General features: G+C 42.5%; 3 protein-coding genes and 1 long non-coding RNA gene across 6 annotated transcripts in view; 2 read left to right on the top strand and 2 right to left on the bottom strand.

The window, feature by feature from the left end:
- LOC110982619 (uncharacterized) overlaps positions 1-19033 on the top strand; it is a 155295-nt gene that overhangs the window by 65701 nt on the left and 70561 nt on the right. The window lies entirely within an intron of this gene.
- LOC110982546 (actin, cytoplasmic-like) lies at positions 51-4414 on the bottom strand. 2 transcript variants are annotated; one of them, XM_087147921.1, is made up of 6 exons: positions 4282-4371; positions 3861-3923; positions 3505-3654; positions 2437-2676; positions 1740-1986; positions 51-1269 (listed from the first exon to the last, which is right to left on the bottom strand). In XM_087147921.1, the coding sequence occupies exons 3-6, from the start codon at positions 3616-3618 to the stop codon at positions 746-748; spliced, it is 1125 nt and encodes a 374-aa protein (XP_087004047.1). In that variant the 5' UTR covers positions 3619-3654; positions 3861-3923; positions 4282-4371; the 3' UTR covers positions 51-745. The 2 variants fall into 2 exon arrangements, with proteins under 2 accessions (XP_087004047.1, XP_022096719.2); XM_022241027.2 differs by lacking the exon at positions 3861-3923 and having other exon boundaries at positions 4282-4414.
- Positions 3138-6201, top strand: LOC110982547 (uncharacterized). The gene is made up of 2 exons (XR_015428153.1): positions 3138-3337; positions 4227-6201. It is a non-coding gene; the product is annotated as an uncharacterized LOC110982547 (long non-coding RNA).
- On the bottom strand, positions 7150-10683 carry LOC110982552 (actin, cytoplasmic). The gene is made up of 5 exons (XM_022241032.2): positions 10574-10683; positions 9157-9319; positions 8796-9035; positions 8427-8673; positions 7150-8310 (listed from the first exon to the last, which is right to left on the bottom strand). The coding sequence occupies exons 2-5, from the start codon at positions 9280-9282 to the stop codon at positions 7793-7795; spliced, it is 1131 nt and encodes a 376-aa protein (XP_022096724.1). The 5' UTR covers positions 9283-9319; positions 10574-10683; the 3' UTR covers positions 7150-7792.

Below are 19033 nucleotides of genomic sequence, written 5' to 3'. Positions count from 1 at the left end.
CAATGATACGCTGTAACCATCCATCAAGAAAACCCTTTACAGTTTCTGAGTTACCTTATCAGCAACAACCATTTTCATCCTAAAAATTACACACAAAAAATATTAGGCTTCGGAAATGCATTTGAATATGTGATACATAAATTAAGGGATAAAGGAATAATTTTTGTATATTATGTTATTACCAGCAGAGTTCTAAGTTTTATTTTGGATGTAATAGGAACTAATACTCTCCCTTTCCACGGTGTCAACGATCTCGACCTAGAAAGTGGAGAGAATCTTTCATTTGTTACAAAGATTATGACCTACAGTAATGCTGTGGTCAGTGGCGTAACTGGGCTTCATTTGGAAGGGAGCAATCAACTATATGTTTTTGGCGCTCGAGCCTTTTGTTATTCTATGTTTCACAAATCAATAATATCTTACTAACCTTCAACCACTTTATTGAACTATCAAAACTGAAATGGTAAAACCTTTGATTCTCAATATAGACAGGAACTGCGACGCGGTTGAAAGCACACTTCTGTTGTAATTCCCGCAAATATAACCTGGAATAAACTGTTCAGACGGTAACGAGACTTTAAGAGCCTTCCGCAACTGCTTCAACAAAATAACGATTGAGAATAATGAATGAGGCACACCTACGTTATTCAACTTCCCAAATACACCAATTGAAAGGTCAAAAGTGATTATGTAATTAAACCCTGTCATGATGAGTGTGTTAAGGCTTGGTGTGTGGTAGTTCCATTCAGAAATGATAATTTTGTGTGTTAATGACACTTGGGCCAGACTCCTCGTAATCCTCCTTTGTAATGCATGACTCTTGGAAGGAGGAGAGAGAGGCAATGATGGAGCCACCGATCCATACGAGGTACTTCCTCTCTGGGGGAGCAATGACGTTGACCTTCATGGTGGGCGGGGCACGGGCCACGATTTCCCTCTGCATCCTGTCACCGATCCCGGGGAACATGGTGGAACTACCAGCAAGAACGATGTTTTTATACATATCATGCCGGAATTCCCGCTCGCACCCAGTGATGCTCGTGGTTGTCACTTCCTGGATTCCCGGCTCATCTCTGCCGAGGAGGGCCGGCTGGAAGAGGGCCTCGGGGCAACGGAAGCGCTCGTTGCCAATGGAGATTACCTGACCGTCGGGGAGCTCGTAGCTCTTCTCCAGGGAGGAGCTGGAAGCAGCAGTCTGCATCTCCTGCTCGAAGTCCAGAGCAACGTAGCACAGCTTCTCCTTAATGTCTCGCAAGATGTCTCGCTGAGCTACAGAGTGAATCAGCGTGAAAAAACAACCGTTCTGCTTCTGTCTTCAGTGATTCGCAAAATATCTTGGCAGGACACACCACCCCAATTCAATAGATACTAAATAAAGAGGGACAAAAGACTTCAAGCCACAATGCTCAAACCAAAACCGATCACTACAAGGTCCTAAACCATGCAACCATCAATGGCGTTCAGTGCTAGTCCAGCCTCTTTTTCGGTAATGACTGCGTTCCCTTCCCTTCCCTTAATGGAGTGTGCACATGTTGATTTGGAGACCTAGGCTAATCCAAATCAGGCAGACAGGGTAACAATCCCCTCCCTCACCAAAGAAAGGCAGAGAAAAATAAAATAGACTGACTACAAATCAATTCTGTGTGAAGGGTTTGTAACTGCGACCGAAGCTTTCGTGACTCATTCAGACGTCCAACTTAAAACAATGCAGTATACGGAAAACTGTGATGACAACTTACTGGCAATGTTGAAGTCGTAACCGCGTTCGGTGAGCATCTTCGCCAAGTGATCGGTCAAGTCTCGGCCACCGATATCGCAACGACGGGTGACACTGGGCAGCGGATAACCTTCCAGGATGGGAACAATGTAAGCCACGCCGCCACCAACATGGACCACGACGCCGGTGGAGCGATTGGAGGCGTACAGGGCCAGCTTCGGCTTACTAGCCACGAAAAGGGCGGGTATGTTGAAGGTCTCAAACATTATCTAGACAGGGATTGCATCATACACGTCTGTATCACAGCTTGCCTCATTCTGTTCTTTATTCGAGTAGTTATTACAGGCTTTATTCAGCAGATGACTATTTTGGTAGGTGCTTCCCGAATCAACTTTATTGACTGAACACTCTTAAAATTGCATGGAGCCAGACTATTTACTATATAGATACTGATAAACCATCACTTGTAAAAAATATTTGAACAGAAGTGACATGATATTGCGGCAATAATTTGGATGCAACGTATGGTTTGCCAGTTACTTCATCATGATTGTTCCACAAAACAAAAATTTAACAAAATCTGCAGAGGTTGACTCGGTTTTGAGTTCAAGACGCCGACTTGTGAAAAAAAATGAAAGCCAATGAGTGACTTTAATCGACCCAGTCGTACTTTCGGTTTGCATCGTCGGGGGAATGAGTTGCTAGACATTACCAATCACCTCTGTCGCCTTCTCCCTGTTAGCTCTGGGGTTCAGGGGAGTTTCAGTCAGCAGCACAGGGTGCTCCTCTGGTGCCACTCGCAGCTCGTTGTAGAAGGTGTGATGCCAGACCATCTCCATATCGTCCCAGTTAGTGACAATACCGTGCTCAATGGGGTAGTTGAGGGTCAGGATACCTCTCTTACTCAGGGCTGCATCTCCAACGTAGCTATTCTTTTTTCCCACGCCAACCGAAAAACTCTGTTCAGGAAAGTACAAAATGTCAAACATCAACAGTCTACATGCAGAAGCTACGGGAGCAAATTCGGAGGAGGGGGCTTACAGTGCATTCCTGTAATACTTGAGGCTGCCTCGTTGTTTGTCGCCAAAGTAGGCAACCTTTAATTTAAAAGCTCTCCACAGATTACAAGACACATGGGACAAATAAAGACTATGTCTCCTTGATTATTCTCCTGTCAAAAGCGAAACTTATGGGCTTTGAATTCACGCGGAGTACGCTGAGTACATGTAACGAATTTATCCTTGTCCGGTTCGTAAGTGTGACGTCACTTCAGTTTAAACCCCGGCCACTGCACACGCACTGCACATATACTAGAGTTAAATGCAATTTATCGCAGTTTACATGGAACCGTGGAACCAGAAGTTAACACCCAACTTCAGCGATTGTCTTTATCCTACACGCAGAACGCGCGTAAGAACTCGCTTAGAAAACCTACAACCGTCTGTCTCTCTTTTGCCGCTTGGGGGTACCTTCAACTTCGAACAGATAGAGACGGAATGAACTGTTGGAATTAACTGGCTCTCTGCCGCCGCACAGTCACGCCTGGCGATTCTCTTTTTGGAACAATATTTTCAAGTCAAATGGTGAGGAAAGTTTTTGCATTCATCCGTATAAAAGGAGGTAAGTAAGGTTCGGTAACGAGTTAAACTTAACAGAATTACGTGAATATCTTTTTATTGCACAGGGTAGGATATGACAATATGATAAGAGAAGGGAAAAAAGGAACAACAAGCAAAATGAAAGAGAGTTAGGTGAACAAGCGATCGTTAAACACGAAGAAATTTCACCTGATGTTTTGGCCTTCCAACGACCGTTGGGAAGGAGACTCTAGGGGTGTCATCTCCCGCGAACCCGGCATAGGTCACCGTGGAACCGTTTTCGAACAATATGGGCAAGGACATTCTTATTGCTGAACGTTCTTGGCAAACTCAAACCGCCTGTGTATACAGAAACATATGGCAAAGTGGTTGGTGACTGTGTTAACTGAATTTTTTTGTCTTTTTTTTCATTTTTTGGATACATTTTTTATATTATATATATTTCTATATTTTATATGAAAAAGAATCCCACTCAGGATGGGAACAAGCCAGTTTATACTGGCAAGATGGAACAGGTGTCTAACACCACTACAGGGCCATCCTACCACTCCAGATTTAGCGTAGAACCAGAAATTTCCCAAAATTGGAAGGTCCAGAACCAATCAGCCCTGAAATCAGAAAAAAACTTTGTTTTGAAAACTACGCCTGTCACAAAAACAAGCCGACTGGTTAAGAAGCAAATCACAAGAAGAAACACAACCTCAATTTGAACGCCATTCGGTCTATCTACTGAAAAAGCTACCAGAAAATTAAAAGAACTCAACCCGCCGAGCGACAAGTTAGTCGATTGCCTACTGCAATCGGTTTTGAAGTGTAGGGAGTGTGAATGCTGCAGATGAATGAATAGTCCTGATTTATATACCAATATTTTAAATTAGTCGAAAGCCGAAAACCACTATCTCTCCTTTCAGACCAGTTAAAGGAAAGTGTATCAAGTGAATTCTCGGGGAACAAAGTGATACTCACAACCAGTGGAGGTCTCGCAAACGGTCTTCAGACTTGCTCTAACGAATGTATAAACGCAGGTGAGCTCGGAGACAGTCCGTTGAAGGCATTTATTTACATCTGATGCCGGCGCAGCGTGTCAACTCCGACCAGCAACTACCCTGACAGTAATTACCAATTCTTCTCATGCTATCGTTTATACTTTTAAATTACTGTTGAATATCTGCTTGACGATGATCAATGTCCGGGGTCACTGGGAAAAGGGAGAAACGATGGGCCAATACTGTCGGGGCCGACACTACAAAGCATAGGACAAAACGGGGTCCTCGAAATTGTTGTATTTTTTTGCAGGAGAGTGAGGCATCAATTTTCGAATGGCAATAGGCTTCACAACTGCTTTAAGGGTGATCTTCTCTGGGGAGACATATCTTCAGAAGTTATCGGTTAAGCCCCCCAAATTGTAAGGAAAATGAAGCATGTGTATCTAAAATGAGCTTTGGTTTGGTATGTGTGGTATTGAGAAATTTGTATTTTTCCTGGAGCGGTTTTTTAAGGGGGGGTTCATCATTGTTTTCTAGGGCACTTTTTTTTTTATAGTGATTTGCAACCTCATTCCCAATTTTTAATGGAGATAGTGGTTATCCACTTAAGGTTACCTCGTCTTCACAGGTTACTTTGTTCCTATATTTACACGGGAGCATACTGTTTGACACCACGGAAGAAACGAGATTGCAAAGTAAACTTGTCCCGTAGTCACTAAAAACGCACAAACTTGATAATTTCAACTCTTTATGCATTGGGAGACATCTATTCGGCATGTATAAATAACTTTCATGAAAACCCAGACCAGGTATTTGCAATTAAAATTAAAAAAATTAGAAATGTACGATCATAAAGTACATTGAAGTTCTGTATCGTAAAGTTTAAGACAAGGTCTGAAGAATTTTAAATCAGTACCATTAAAAACCTCGAAGTTTTGAAGGTCCATGCGATGGAAGCGTAGACAGGGTTTTTAGCCTAGTTTCTCCATTGTTACGTTTACTTTCAATCTTTTTGTAATGCACAGGTGTTGATTTGACACCAATGTGACACCATGGGTTTTGCAGTGTAAACCCTCCAGCTTGTTGCACTTCTCATCGACTGTGAAGTGTGCCGGTGAGCTGAACTCGGCCTAGCAAACGTCCCCCGATTTGCGGGGGATAAGTGGTGGGTGATCGTTGGTATTGACAAGAAGGAAGCATACATTCTGTCTAGAAAGTTTCCTTTAACAACTCAGCAGACTTAATTTACCGTAAAAGTTTTTTAAAACATCTTTTTCCAAGATTGTCGGAGTGCAAATTTTTCAGGAGTTCAGCTTTTAGGAGTTTTTAGAGTCACTCTTTGCGGTCATTTTGACACCATTTTTGCAAACATCGAACATGATGTGTTCGCGCAGAGCCAAAAATGTATATTTTTTTCCACTGCGGTGCTCAATGCACGGGTGTAGCCATGAAATGACCATAGCAAACCACACGTCCTACTGAGTTCAAACTTCACATTTGTAATAATATTAAGGAGTGTGTATACAGCATGCTAAGTTTTTAAAAAAATTGGGCGTTGCACAGCCGAGTTCTTAGAGGGAAGGGCGGCGTCCGCCGCCACCCTCCAGCGACTGTGAGATGGGCCAAAAAAACCCAGCTCAATTAACTCGCCAACAAAGCGTTCTCAGTACAATGCACGTTATTAATGAGACTCACTAAAAAGGCAATTTAACATTTAAAAATAATCAGTAATTAAGTAGCAAACCGGGCCTTCATGGACTTACCATCTGCTCGCAGATTTTTAACGGGGCAAAATGATTATGGGCCTGCCGTTGAGGAAATACGTGTTGCTGAGTGTCACAAATATGGAAATAAAATGGCGGTATCATGCGCCAGCGCACACCAGCCATTTTGGTTCGAAGTGTGAGGTTGGCGCTACTCAGTCTTTACATATGTACTTCTCCGGGTCTCCAACATGAGGAGTGTTTTCCAAACAACACTCGAACTTGAATGACATGAATAGAATGGACAGGAAGGGAGCTTGCAGGATTCTGAACAGTTTTCCATGTTATTTTGTCTCTATTATTGTTTTTGGTTTAGTTTTGTTAAGGCATCTACATAATAAGCCCTCGGCTTCGGCAGATGTCTCCATAATTGTGCAGACGAATTTATCGTTCTTTCTTCACCCCAACCTTTTTCGATATGTTCAATATAAACTACATGTATATTTCATTTTTTTACCAGTTGGAAACTCATTATGGAAATGAATGTTGCTTGATACGTCTACAGTATGATTGCGTCTCTTCTAGCAGCCAGGTATGAGGGCGCTCTAATATATTAAAAGGGATGCTTGTTTTGGCAATTGGAACAATTGGAAGACTGTGAGCGCGAGGGCGCTGTTAGTTCGATGCTGGGGTCAAATTACTTTTTTCTCCTTTCATATGGCCCCATCCAACCTGCACCACACTGCTGTAGGCCTACTTTTTGTTGCCAGGGAACCAAAGCTTTAAAATGCTTTAAATTGGCAAGTGAGCCGTCGCTATTTGTAAACGGTTTGGATGTGGGATCAGACTCCACGTACAAAAATGAAAGATTTGGAGAGCCGCTTTACGTAAAACCCCTGACCTTCTGTGCTTTTATGCAAATTTTCTCAAGTCGAGTTACATTTGCTTATAGCAGTTTTCCCTCGAGTAGCCATGTCAAAATTTACACGACACATCGGTTACTTCCCACCCAGAAACACTGAAAAATGATCAGCTGTAAATTCACATCTCTGACCTCATTTCTCTTTCAAATTGCATGCAAAATTCTGCTTACCCACATCAAACACAGCAACACTTCAAAATGAAGGACATCCGGTGTTCTTCAATTTACAAAGAAATTACAACTTTTTATTTTTTGGCCTTAGCAACTTTCTCACTAGAAGTCAAAAAATAGTACACAAACCAACAAATTGCCCTCACCAGTAACAAAAATTACTTTTATCTAAATATACAAGTTTTTTTAAGTTATAAAGAAAAAACTGCGGCGCTGGGAGTCCTCCCGATTCATAGCTTCAGATGTTCCAACAGCCCCAAGTTCATTTCCTATGGGGGCATGTCCCACAGGGGCTAACCATTTCTAATTCACTTCATGTGAATTACCACAGCCCATGCAACCGTTGAAGCAACCATTATAAACAGCCGCGCTAGAAATGCCAAGGATGGAAACGGACATTTCAGTTAAGCTTTAGTACCAATAGAACAAAGTACCGCCTCGAAAGGATAAGATTTTCCAAGTTTAGATTGGTGTTAGTTTAACATTTTTGGGCCTGTATAGTTTGAGGCATGCATACACGTCAAATGAACAGGACAGTTTATGTGCGCTTGAACAAAATTTTAGGCACAAAAATGAGTTGACATTGATTATAGCAAGTTAACGTGGAAAGGTTTTTATGGAGCAAGTCTCCATCATGATAGCGAGACTTGAAACCCGGTCTGTTCTCAGTCTTTGGTTAGGTTTTTACTGTCCGTTTAGAAGCACTTGCGGTGCACGATGCTAGGGCCAGACTCGTCATACTCCTGCTTGCTGATCCACATCTGTTGGAAGGTGGACAGAGAGGCAAGGATGGAGCCACCGATCCATACAGAGTACTTCCTCTCTGGTGGAGCGATGATCTTGATCTTCATGGTGGGCGGGGCCAGGGCCGTGATTTCCTTCTGCATCCTGTCGGCGATGCCGGGGAACATGGTGGAGCCACCAGACAGCACGGTGTTGGCGTAGAGGTCCTTACGGATGTCCACGTCGCACTTCATGATGCTGTTGTACGTGGTCTCGTGGATGCCGGCGGTTTCCATTCCGAGGAAGGACGGCTGGAAGAGAGCCTCGGGGTCACGGAAACGCTCGTTGCCGATGGTGATGACCTGACCATCGGGAAGCTCGTAGCTCTTCTCCAGGGAGGAGCTGGAAGCAGCAGTCTGCATCTCCTGCTCGAAGTCCAGGGCAACGTAGCACAGCTTCTCCTTGATGTCGCGAACGATTTCACGCTCGGCTGCAAGGACAAAAATGAACATCCATGAGTTTGCCAACTTTGACAATCACTTTAGCAGATTCACTAACAGCAGTCTTGCACTTCGAACGTCATCAAACAATGGATCATTAACTTACCAGTGGTGGTGAAAGAGTAGCCACGCTCTGTGAGGATCTTCATCAGGTAGTCAGTCAAGTCACGGCCGGCCAAGTCCAGGCGGAGGATGGCGTGGGGCAGGGCATAGCCCTCGTAGATGGGCACAGTGTGGGACACACCGTCACCAGAGTCGAACACGATTCCGGTGGTACGGCCAGAGGCGTACAGAGACAGCACGGCCTGGATGGCAACGTACATGGCGGGTGTGTTGAAGGTCTCGAACATAATCTGGAATTAAAAGAGGCAAATAAACTGCAGTCAAAACCGACATTTCAAAAGACTGACATAATTCGAGAAACACTTGACGTTACCATTAAATACAGATACTGAAATAATGTGAAGTTATTCACCTGTGTCATCTTTTCCCTGTTGGCCTTGGGGTTCAGGGGAGCTTCAGTCAGCAGCACAGGGTGCTCTTCTGGTGCCACACGCAGCTCGTTGTAGAAGGTGTGATGCCAGATCTTCTCCATATCGTCCCAGTTAGTGACGATACCGTGCTCAATGGGGTACTTGAGAGTCAGGATACCTCTCTTGCTCTGGGCTTCATCTCCAACGTAGCTGTCTTTTTGTCCCATGCCAACCATGACACCCTGGTAAAAGAACAAACAACATTTAAAATTAAAATAATTTGAAGAATAATCATGTTTCACTTTAGATTTAGGTTTCATTTCTTTAGATCCATGTTCTGTGGGCAATTTTGGTAAAACTTGCCTGGTGGCGTGGTCTTCCGACGATAGAGGGGAACACAGCCCTCGGGGCATCGTCTCCAGCGAATCCGGCCTTGCACATACCGGAGCCATTGTCTACAACCAAAGCGGCAACATCGTCGTCACACATTTTGTAAGATTTGTTGTTTCAGTCACAACACGAAAAGCTGTGGGGCAAAAACAAATTTGAATAATTATCTATTACCTGAAGTACTACTATAATCTTTGAAATTCATTACAGGCCTTTCGGTAGAAGGAAACAAAATACGGAACAAAACATGCTTAACCCTCCTCAATCCTTCACCTGTTGGAGGACTGAGGAGGGTTAGGGTTAATAAAATGACTTCAGAATTGAATGAAAAAATCCTAACGGCGAAAGAAAATCTGGCTAACATTTTGTATACAGGGAAAGCAGAGACGGGATACACAATGCTTTTTGTCCGAGGGCTCGTTTAAATTCGTAGAGCACTGTGTATAAGTAATAGCCAGGATTCAAGGAAGTCAGCCGGGCGCGACCGCGAGCTGAAACATGCCCAAATAAGGCCATCGACAACGCCCCTCTATGAATATTCTATTTATCCTAATCATGTGCAATATGACAGCCAATGAGGATGCACCACACTGCACCGCCGCGGGGTGTGTCTCGTCAGATAGCCACGTGCTCAGGGAAGCCGGTACAGGTGGCAGATTTGAGCTTCGCTACACGCGCTCGCTAAAGAGTGCCAGAGAGGGGCGTTGGCGACGTTCTATGTATCCAAGGTAGATTTGGGGTATTTTCAACGATCCTAGATTTATTCAGCAAATTTAAATCAGAACAAGTTTCCAGAATCAGAATCAAGATTAAATCTCTCTAAAAGGTTTTGTTCTTTACATTTAAACTGAAATTTAAATAGTGCTGCAAACTTAGACCTAATAAGCAATTTCACGGAGCGTAAATCAAGATGGTTACTCCAAGAAATTTAATTTCTCTGTGTGGGAAGCAGGGCCGTGAGGGCATGAGCTGCAGGGCCAGAAACGTATCAAATGAGTCATGGCCGATGTACGATTCTGTGACGGCACACTAATCAGAATGATCGATGGTGGGTGAATCACAGATCGTGCAATAACATTACAATTTAGGCGTCAGGTATAATAGGAAATACAGTCTGATCAAATACAAATCTGCGAGATGAAACAGCTCTGGAGCAATCTATTCACAAAATTCATTAAATTTTAACACCATCAGACAATACTTCTCAAAACCCAAAATCATTTCACTTGTTTCAACCTCAGTTGATTCATGGTTGATTCAACTCAGCACAAACATTGGGAACAATTCCCGTTTAAGCACATTGTGTTTAAAGGATCCTCGACCCAGAGATGCACCACAGTTTTACTGCATGAAACATGTAATACAACGTGAAACACGGAAAAAGACTCACCAAGTGTGCAAGATAGGTTCCCCGAGGTGTGTCCGTTCGCAGCGCTCTAGACTTGGCAGAATAACAGGTGGGTGAGAAAGCCGCCTTTAAATATATGCGCGGCTAGCGCACCACGTGAACACGCGATAGCCAAGCATCGCCTTATTTGGTCACAATTTCGTGCAGCTGATTTGCATAAACATACACAGCCTTGTTGTGCTTTAAAGAATACCGTGGACAACAGCCTTTGCGATAGGCCAGCGATTGGTTTGGGGGCGGGTTTAGTCATCGAGGTCCAGCTGTGGTCGCGCGATACCTGTGCCCCCCTTGATTCTAATTTTCCCTGAAGGTTGTAATGCTGGGGAAAAATGTGGGCGTATTTTTTTTTTATTATTTTTACAAGGAAATAGGTAAATCCTAACAGAATCAAGGTGGTTGGCAGTTTATGCATAAATAAAATGATTTCCCTTTGGAAAGAAAATTCTAAAGTGTTTGCATGATGCATTCCTTATGCAAAATACTTCTTGAGTTTTAACATGCACACTTCTTTTAGACATTTTTGAAATATTAAAAAAATAGACTTGATTGTGACCCCTGAAGTTAAAAACAAAATTCACTCGACTTGCATGATTCACACTCCTTCGAGTTTATGTCTGACTGAAGTTAACATCATTGCGAGTGCAGTTGCAGATTTCAAAAATTTGAATGTAAGTAAGAAGATGAATGCCCTCGCATTTTCTCATTCAGACAATTGTCGAGGTAAAAAGTGGGATCAATACTTTCCAACGGGCCTGTCGTTTGTCAAACAACTGGTTTTGTGCAGGCCCAATTATGTTCCAAGTTTGTGAAACGTTTTCATTTGTTAGTTTCTATGCTGTTTCCTGTACCATCGATGACAATCCACCATTAATTAATAGGGTAATTTTCAACAGACACAAAGCGTTTGACAGAGCGAATAAGACCCACGTTCCGAATTGATTCTGAAATTAATCTCAAATTTTCCCCACTAATGCACGTCTTATTTTTTTTTTTACTGCTAATGAAAGATCTCAGGATGCAAGACTGCAGCTACATTTGATGTTTTAAACGTGAGCAGTGCTACATGTATCAGGAAATTGCAGAAATGGAGCCGGTGTTTCCTGAAAACTGCGAAATGTATAGCTTGTTTTTGCTGTTTACCTTAAGTGACAAACATGTAAAATTGGAGATTTTTTCCCACGAACAAGGTGAAATTTACCTGGACACAAAAAAAATTAGTTTACTTTCTCGGGTGGCGTGAACCCGTTTCCTGCCAAACCAGGAACTGCAGGAAGTGGCGGGTTCCCATCTAGAAAGACAACCCCTTTAAAACGCTCAGCGTCCGGCTACAGGATACGCGAAGTGGGATCTGTTTAAAGGGACTTTCATTACATGGTCAGTCAACACGCAGTTCGTGTAACTTGACTAAAATGTAACGTACATGTACAATGTACTGAACATGTACTTCCACAGTACTAGGGCAATCCATGATGCGCGAGATTGGCCTTCTTGTACATGTAGGTGTGCAATTGATGTTATCCACAATATCTGTTCCACATCTGCACTATTCCACAGTCATGATATTCTGGTGTAAAAATGGAAGGTTTCATCTTGAAGTTTTGTATATGTGTGTGCAGATTTTGTGTACGTCCCCGCTTGGGCAGCAAGATGGAGCCGGCTAGTCATCAGCTTTTACATGTACGGTCCTTGATCTAGGTCGTGGGTTCAACCTCACTTTGAATGGAAGTAATTACTAACATGGTCCATGTCCTCGGCAATGTGATCACGTGATTTCAAACGTACACGAACCACCTTTCAATTTACATCACTCACTTGACCATGTTTGGTCTGTTCTGAGGCTGACAAACCATGGAAGAATGATGGACAAACCCAGTATAAATATGGTCACGATTCATTCTCGTAAACACCCAATAAATATTCATTACAGAAGAGAATACGATTACAGTCACCGATCACAGTTTGCGTTACCACTGGAGGAAAAGGCATGGGGAGCGGTGTTTGGACGGAGCAAGTACCGTTAACCAGGAAACAGAAATAAAATACCAGAACAGCTTTACCCATTGAGCGTCTATTTTGCCAAGAAAAACCGGCATTGGAAACTAAATAAAAAGTTTAAGGTGTGGCATGCATGTACATGTACATGTACAGTAGATGTGCATATAGTACATGTATGGGTGCATGTACAGTATACTATAGTACAATGTGCATGTACATGTGTATTGAGCGCTTGGAAGTATTCAGGGCTTTTTTAAAAAGAATTTTATTGCAATTTGTGTATTTTTGTGTAATTAGCGCAGTGTACATGTATCTTATTTTTAAGGAGGATTGAGATTATTTATACCTTTAATATTGCATGTTAATTATTTGTACAAGCAGCTGATAATTAGTGTCTTGTTTATTTTCGTTAATAATTATATGTAATTTCTTTTCTTTTTTTCTGATAGCATCTTAGGAGAGCCACACGATATTAAGTTTGCGTCTTGGAAATCTCTCAGGGGTGTTATCAGTTTGCATTGTGTTCTGTGTTAAGTTTATTGTCTATGTCTTGATAAATGTACCTGAGAAATAATAAATGAAATGAAATTTACATGTACATGCCCATACCATGGAGGGGTCTAACTTGCTTATTTTACTGCTGCGGATAATACAAGCCCTTGTTTACCGCCAGTTCAAACCACGGTCTTCCAGTCACCCCTCCTGCCTCACTTGGTGTCAAATTACAGGGTTCATGGACGTGGTAAAGCTACCAAGTTTACTCCCAAAGCAACCTGTCTCGATCTGCGGCAGTCTGGCCGCCGTTCAAGACGGAAATAACGATCGAAGGGTCAGGTCTATTATGCTGGGACGTGTTCCTCGACTTCATTTTTGGAAACTTACACTGCGCGGTTGGCACTAAAAGTTTTGAGGGTTGCAGCTCGCAACCTTGGCCCGTATTATAGCCTTTCCATAGCCACCCAAAAGACATGCAATTTAATACTGAAGCAGGTTTTAAACATATAGGAGTTGAATTTGTTATACTTGTTGCATCCCTGGTGCAAAATCCGTGATATCGGGAAAACGCTGAACTGCAGGGTTATGACCTATTACAGTTGATGAAGTTCTTTTCCTATACCTCCATGTCTTCTTGAACAAAATATCCCACATTAGGTAGCCATTTCTGTGCTAAGCATGCAACTAATTGAAAAGCACTTTTTGGACCAGAAAATGTCATTTTTCTGTCGATATCCACTGAACATGGAGTCTTTCGCTGTTAATTTTCAACTGTTTCCCACATGCACGAAAATAATGGACTGCCGACGCCCAGTCTGTTCAGAAAAATCTCTAAACAGGCTTACTTTTTGACTAAAACGCTGGCCGCCATGCATGGTTAGTGTAATGGTTCAGTATGGCGTGTAACTTCTCGTGGAGGATACGTTTCGGTAGGATGGTCATGATGTGGCCATGGTGGCCTCCTTTCAGCAATGTCAGCTGGGTGGGGGCCGAATCAGACTCCATAATGATTATAAGTGTTGACATCCAGCAGCCAACAGTGGGTGCAAACAATTTATAAGTTGGGGGAGAAACTAACCCTTTTGGGTGTTAACTAGTCACCTCGGAATGCAACAATCACGCAGTCTGCCCTAGTTAGAAATTAAAATGCCGAGTGTGACGTGTACACGATGATGTTGATAAAGCGAGAGAAGAGATTGCATTCGATCCTGAAATTTGCCATGTTTGGTAAAATAAACTCGAAACCGATCCCAAGCTCCCGCAGGGCCCGGTCTACTACATTTATAGCTCCAGGAAGTCGGTGGCATTTAAATGCAAATGGATGTTGACATATTCGGAACTAATAATCTATATATCTCCATTCATAAACAAGCGATATGGCGCCATTGATGTCAGCGTCAATACGGCCCACCCTTAACCTTTGCACTGCGTGGACGATAATCTTCATGATAAAAACTCATCGGGGACACTTTTAATTTACGGTGGGGTTACTCCCATTCAAAGTCAAACGTCATGTTTGTCGCATCCGCTGGTTCGGCAGAACTCAGTCCACAAGGCAACCGCTTTTCAGTCCTGTAGTGTAGTTTATTCTGCAGGGTTAGGTCAAATCTCAAATTCTGTACAATTAGATTAAGCGGTATGAGAATTGTTGAACCATGGAGGAAGGAATAGACGGCGAGGTTCTGAGGGGCACTTGAGTCATTCGCATAAAATGAATGTATGCACATTTGGTCTAGACTATGGGATCAAAATATTTCCACCACAAAAATGTCTCTCACACTTGCAGATAACGCCAACCACGGCTGCACAATGTACACGTACAGTACTTGTACATGTACATGTACATGTACAGTACATGTACATGTACAGTACATGTACTGTACACGAAGGCTCTATATTCGAAGAACGTGGACCGAAATCTCACTTCCGCATTCTTCAGAACGAGAGTCCTTCCCACAATCGACCTCCATTGACACTAATGACAGCCAAGCCGCGCATGTGCTGTACTGACAAATCGACCACTTGTCGGATTCAGTATTGGTTGCAATGTACTGTGCCACGATAGATTTTTGGCACTTTTGGGGCAAACGCCGAAGGTATAGTGTGAATTGTGCGTGAAATAAACCTTGCCTGTCAAAGTTTGCTTTCACGACTGGATAAAAAATTGAAAACTTGTTATGTGAAACACTTTTGTAGTTGTCGAGAGTGTTTGGTCACCAGGCTATATAACCGAGGTTAAATACTGCATGCCGACAAGGTTGAACTGACGAGACTTCAAAACATTCATTATTTCTTCGTGGTGGCTGGGTGCGTGCAGATTTCACCTCAACAGGGCCGCAGAAAGGTCACTGAGTATTAAAAACGTGCACCCTCTCTGACAAAAATGACGGTCGCCAGACACAGCCGCCTCAGGAGAATAAGGAGAATGGTGGGTTAGTTCCGGGGTGATAAATCGTGGCTTTGGTGCCTGCTACAATAATTGTTGGGCTCATCATGGAGCTATAAATGGGCTCATTGAGAGCGTTCAAAGTGGCTGATTAAGGGGAAATACCACCTGCTTTGTGATGACGAAATGTTGGCATTGTGCTTCGGGTGAAGAAATCAACCACTGTGTCCAGTCTTTGTACAGCATACGCTGTGTATTATGTACATGTACATTGAACATGTTTTTAGCACACACTTGCACTTGATCATGATAAATGAGGTCTTTTACGTGTTTCTGAGCCACAGGGGACTTTATGTTTAATTTTTTTTCTTACAAAACAAATTGACTTTCTAAAAATAGCTTTTTACAAAAATGTTTTCAAATCACTGATATTTCATACAGAATCTAATACATGTATTAATAACAGATAAAGCAGTGGTGTTCTCACCAATACAAGGAAATGGGTATACAGCATGAAAAAATTCACATCTGATATGCCAGCAACCAAACTGAAAGGAAACCAAAGAATAGAAGATATTTTAGGAATAAAGTAACCATTAGACCTTCAGAAACATCGTATGTAAGCCAAGCCAGCCTGGCTGTGTGACTGTGAGATATTTCCAGATATGGACAAGTACAACGGGGTTCTTCATGAACTCAGCGTAAGGATTTTTTCGCAATAAAATAATTCAAAGAATCCCATTCGGCGAATGACAAGCTGCGACAAAGCCATCTCCTGGGTGTCATTAAATCTTCATGGTGCAACTATACATACGGACTTTATTTTCAGCAATATTAAAGCATTAAAATATTGACAACATGTGCCAGTTTCCATGGACAGCCTTCACAGGCCAGACCACCGAGCCCACGGGCAACCCCCTTCAGTGACGTCACCATACCAGGCCGTTGAATAATCGGGCGTGGCTTGTGGTCGGGGAGAGCACCGCGCTGTTTGCATAATCCTAACGGCCAATAAAAAATGACAATGAGCTGGGCCTGTTGGGTGACGTCACCCAGTTCATAACCTATGACTAGCCGGGCCCCTGGTGGTGATTCACCTTATCTACATAAATCAGTGGACAAATTTGGGCATGGTCTCTGGCAAGAATTTTCGGCCAAATAAGTAATCAGCAGCCTGCACATGTATTTTTATACATGTACAGACTACCTCACCTTTCCTTGGACTCAACATCTCCAAGTCATTTTGCACTGAAGAGCACTTTGTATGCCTTGCGTTGTTATTTCGGCGAGTGGTTGTACTCGATCGTTTTGAATAACTGGAACCCAGTGGCTTTTTGCCTCCTTATGGTTATGTATAAGACTTCACTATTTCACCTCACAGTTTCAAAAATGAACCACATGACCCCACGGCAGGTCCTACGATCATCCGACTTACGCTCGCTGTTTACTCAGTGAAAGACCATGGATAGTGGCCACCCCCCTCCAACAAATTGACGACAGGGAGATCTTGGGGAATGTTTCCTGACGGTTGCTCTTTTAAAAATGCACAATGCAACCCCTAACCTCATTTGTTGGCGGAAATAGTGTGTCTCTAACAAGAAGTACCCACAAACATTTGTTTTCATTATTCTTTAATAAAGAAAACAAGGCTAAGTGGCATTTTACAATCAGGAAAATTACAAGGAAGAAGTTGGGAAGCACACGGCCAGTGCAGTGTGCGGGACTGGGAAAAACGGTCTAGCAGACGAAGGCATGCTGTGTTCAGACTTGTACATCTACACCTCATCTTTCCTTAACGAGGAAACATGGCAGATTCAACTACTGTTTGTGGGGCTAACGATGGACTCTCTCGACTGTTATTCTTTTTTTCTTTAAATTGTCCGCTTCAGATCCAACAATGTTTCCTCCTCAGCCTCCAACAACTTCAAGCTGGGACGGTTATGTTTCGAAGCTGGAGACACTTGTTTTTTTCCCCTCAAATGTCAAACCGGAGACGCTCGGTGTCATGAATGTGAATGATTCTGGAAAATGACAGGCGTTGTGTAATTAAAGGAGAAGTACTGGGCACCGCCCCTCCTTGTCGCCGACTGACATCCCTCAAGGCTTAAGGCAGAATTACAGGGTGTAACATTTTACCTTCAAGATGGTGTCCATGAAGGCCACCATCTTGAAGGTGATCACTAAAAAAACTCTTAAATTACAAACTAATAGCAAAAAACGATTTAATAAACTACATCGTTAGTGTTCTTGGAGCCAACCTGTGCATTTTGTAAAAACACATAGCCTACCCATGTTCAGTGTACATGTATACAGTGCATACGATCTGTTAGATTTTAACTTGAATCGTAATTTTTCTTGTGTGCACGAGATCTTCGTTTCTTAGTGTGGCCCCTTCCATCATAAGTAGTATAATGATTACCGCCAACGGGTCATTAGGGAAACCATTCCCATAACAACGTGCAAAAATTTTTCCAACTGTGCTGTCCCATAATTCAATATTCCCTAATCTGATCTTAACCAAAGTTTGCATGTTTTCATTTTAGACCCTAATGTATCATCTCTCATATTGTGGACAGTAAATTCGGCCTCCTTCTGGTAATTGGAGCATTAGGGAGACATTTCCCTAATGACCAATGTCTCCCTAAGGTTGAAAGATTTACCACAAAGTGTCTCCCAAATGACCTATTTGTGGTAATGGGATTGATTTTTTGAAGGAAAACTGAACAAAGTCAGAAAAACCCGAGAGGAGACGATCAACTTAGTCGCCCTCCTGTACATTTTCAATGGCACGCTCAGGCTTCTTGCCGCCAAGGTCATTTGTGCGCACGCGTGCATACTGCATAAATAAGAACGTATTCGTGACGAGGTCTATACCTGGTGTTGTAGGCTTTTTTGCATACACACATCTTGAATTTTAATGCAAATTCCATGGTTAAATCATAACACGTGCCGGGAAAACCAGAATTCATTCTCTTCATTTTTCTACTATTTTGCTATAAAGTTTCTCGATTCGAATAATACAGGCAAACATTCGAGTGGTTTAGGATGAATCAGTACTTGGATGGGAGACCACCTGGGAATGGGCCATGACCCCTGCAATGGACTTATCCCGGGTAGAGCAGGATGCCCGATCACCGCCGATCACCACCTTTGCATCCAGGTGTTGTAGGCTTTTTGCATATACATATTTTGAATTTTATTGCCAATTCCACGGTTAAATCATAACACGTGCAGGGAAAACCAGAATTCATTCTCTCTCTCTCTTTTTTTTTTACAATTTTGCTATAAAGTTTCTCGTTTCATAATAGTAGTTTGGGATGAATCATTTCATGTGTAAAAACCAATCGCAACACAAAATCATGAGTGGATTAAATGTCTTCAACTCAACTGCCTTGGCTGTTTCTTTTGATGTGAACATAGTAAAGATTGACATTAAATGTGCAAAGATTAGTCATATGGTTTATTGGATAATTTGATAAATACACAGCATGAAATGAACTAAGTGATCGAAACGCAAGGTTCTTAATAATTTTGTTCACTGTAAATTGTAGTATTTTGGATTCACA

This window comes from Acanthaster planci, linkage group LG17, assembly GCF_054643075.1.
Source record: "Acanthaster planci isolate LZ-2023a linkage group LG17, COTS_SCS, whole genome shotgun sequence".
NCBI classification, from domain to species: Eukaryota; Metazoa; Echinodermata; class Asteroidea; order Valvatida; family Acanthasteridae; genus Acanthaster; species Acanthaster planci.
This window is presented reverse-complemented; position numbering and strand designations above follow the sequence as displayed.

Coding starts and splice junctions, on each gene's coding strand:
- LOC110982552 (XM_022241032.2), bottom strand. CDS start 9,282: ATGTGTGACGACGATGTTGCCGCTTTGGTTGTAGACAATGGCTCCGGT. Junction 9,036..9,156: donor TCGGAAGACCACGCCACCAG/GCAAGTTTTACC, acceptor TTCTTTTACCAG/GGTGTCATGGTTGGCATGGG. Junction 8,311..8,426: donor CTACTCTTTCACCACCACTG/GTAAGTTAATGA, acceptor TTGTCCTTGCAG/CCGAGCGTGAAATCGTTCGC.
- LOC110982546 (XM_022241027.2), bottom strand. CDS start 3,618: ATGTCCTTGCCCATATTGTTCGAAAACGGTTCCACGGTGACCTATGCC. Junction 1,987..2,436: donor ACAGGGAGAAGGCGACAGAG/GTGATTGGTAAT, acceptor ATCCCTGTCTAG/ATAATGTTTGAGACCTTCAA. Junction 1,270..1,739: donor TTACGACTTCAACATTGCCA/GTAAGTTGTCAT, acceptor TTCACTCTGTAG/CTCAGCGAGACATCTTGCGA.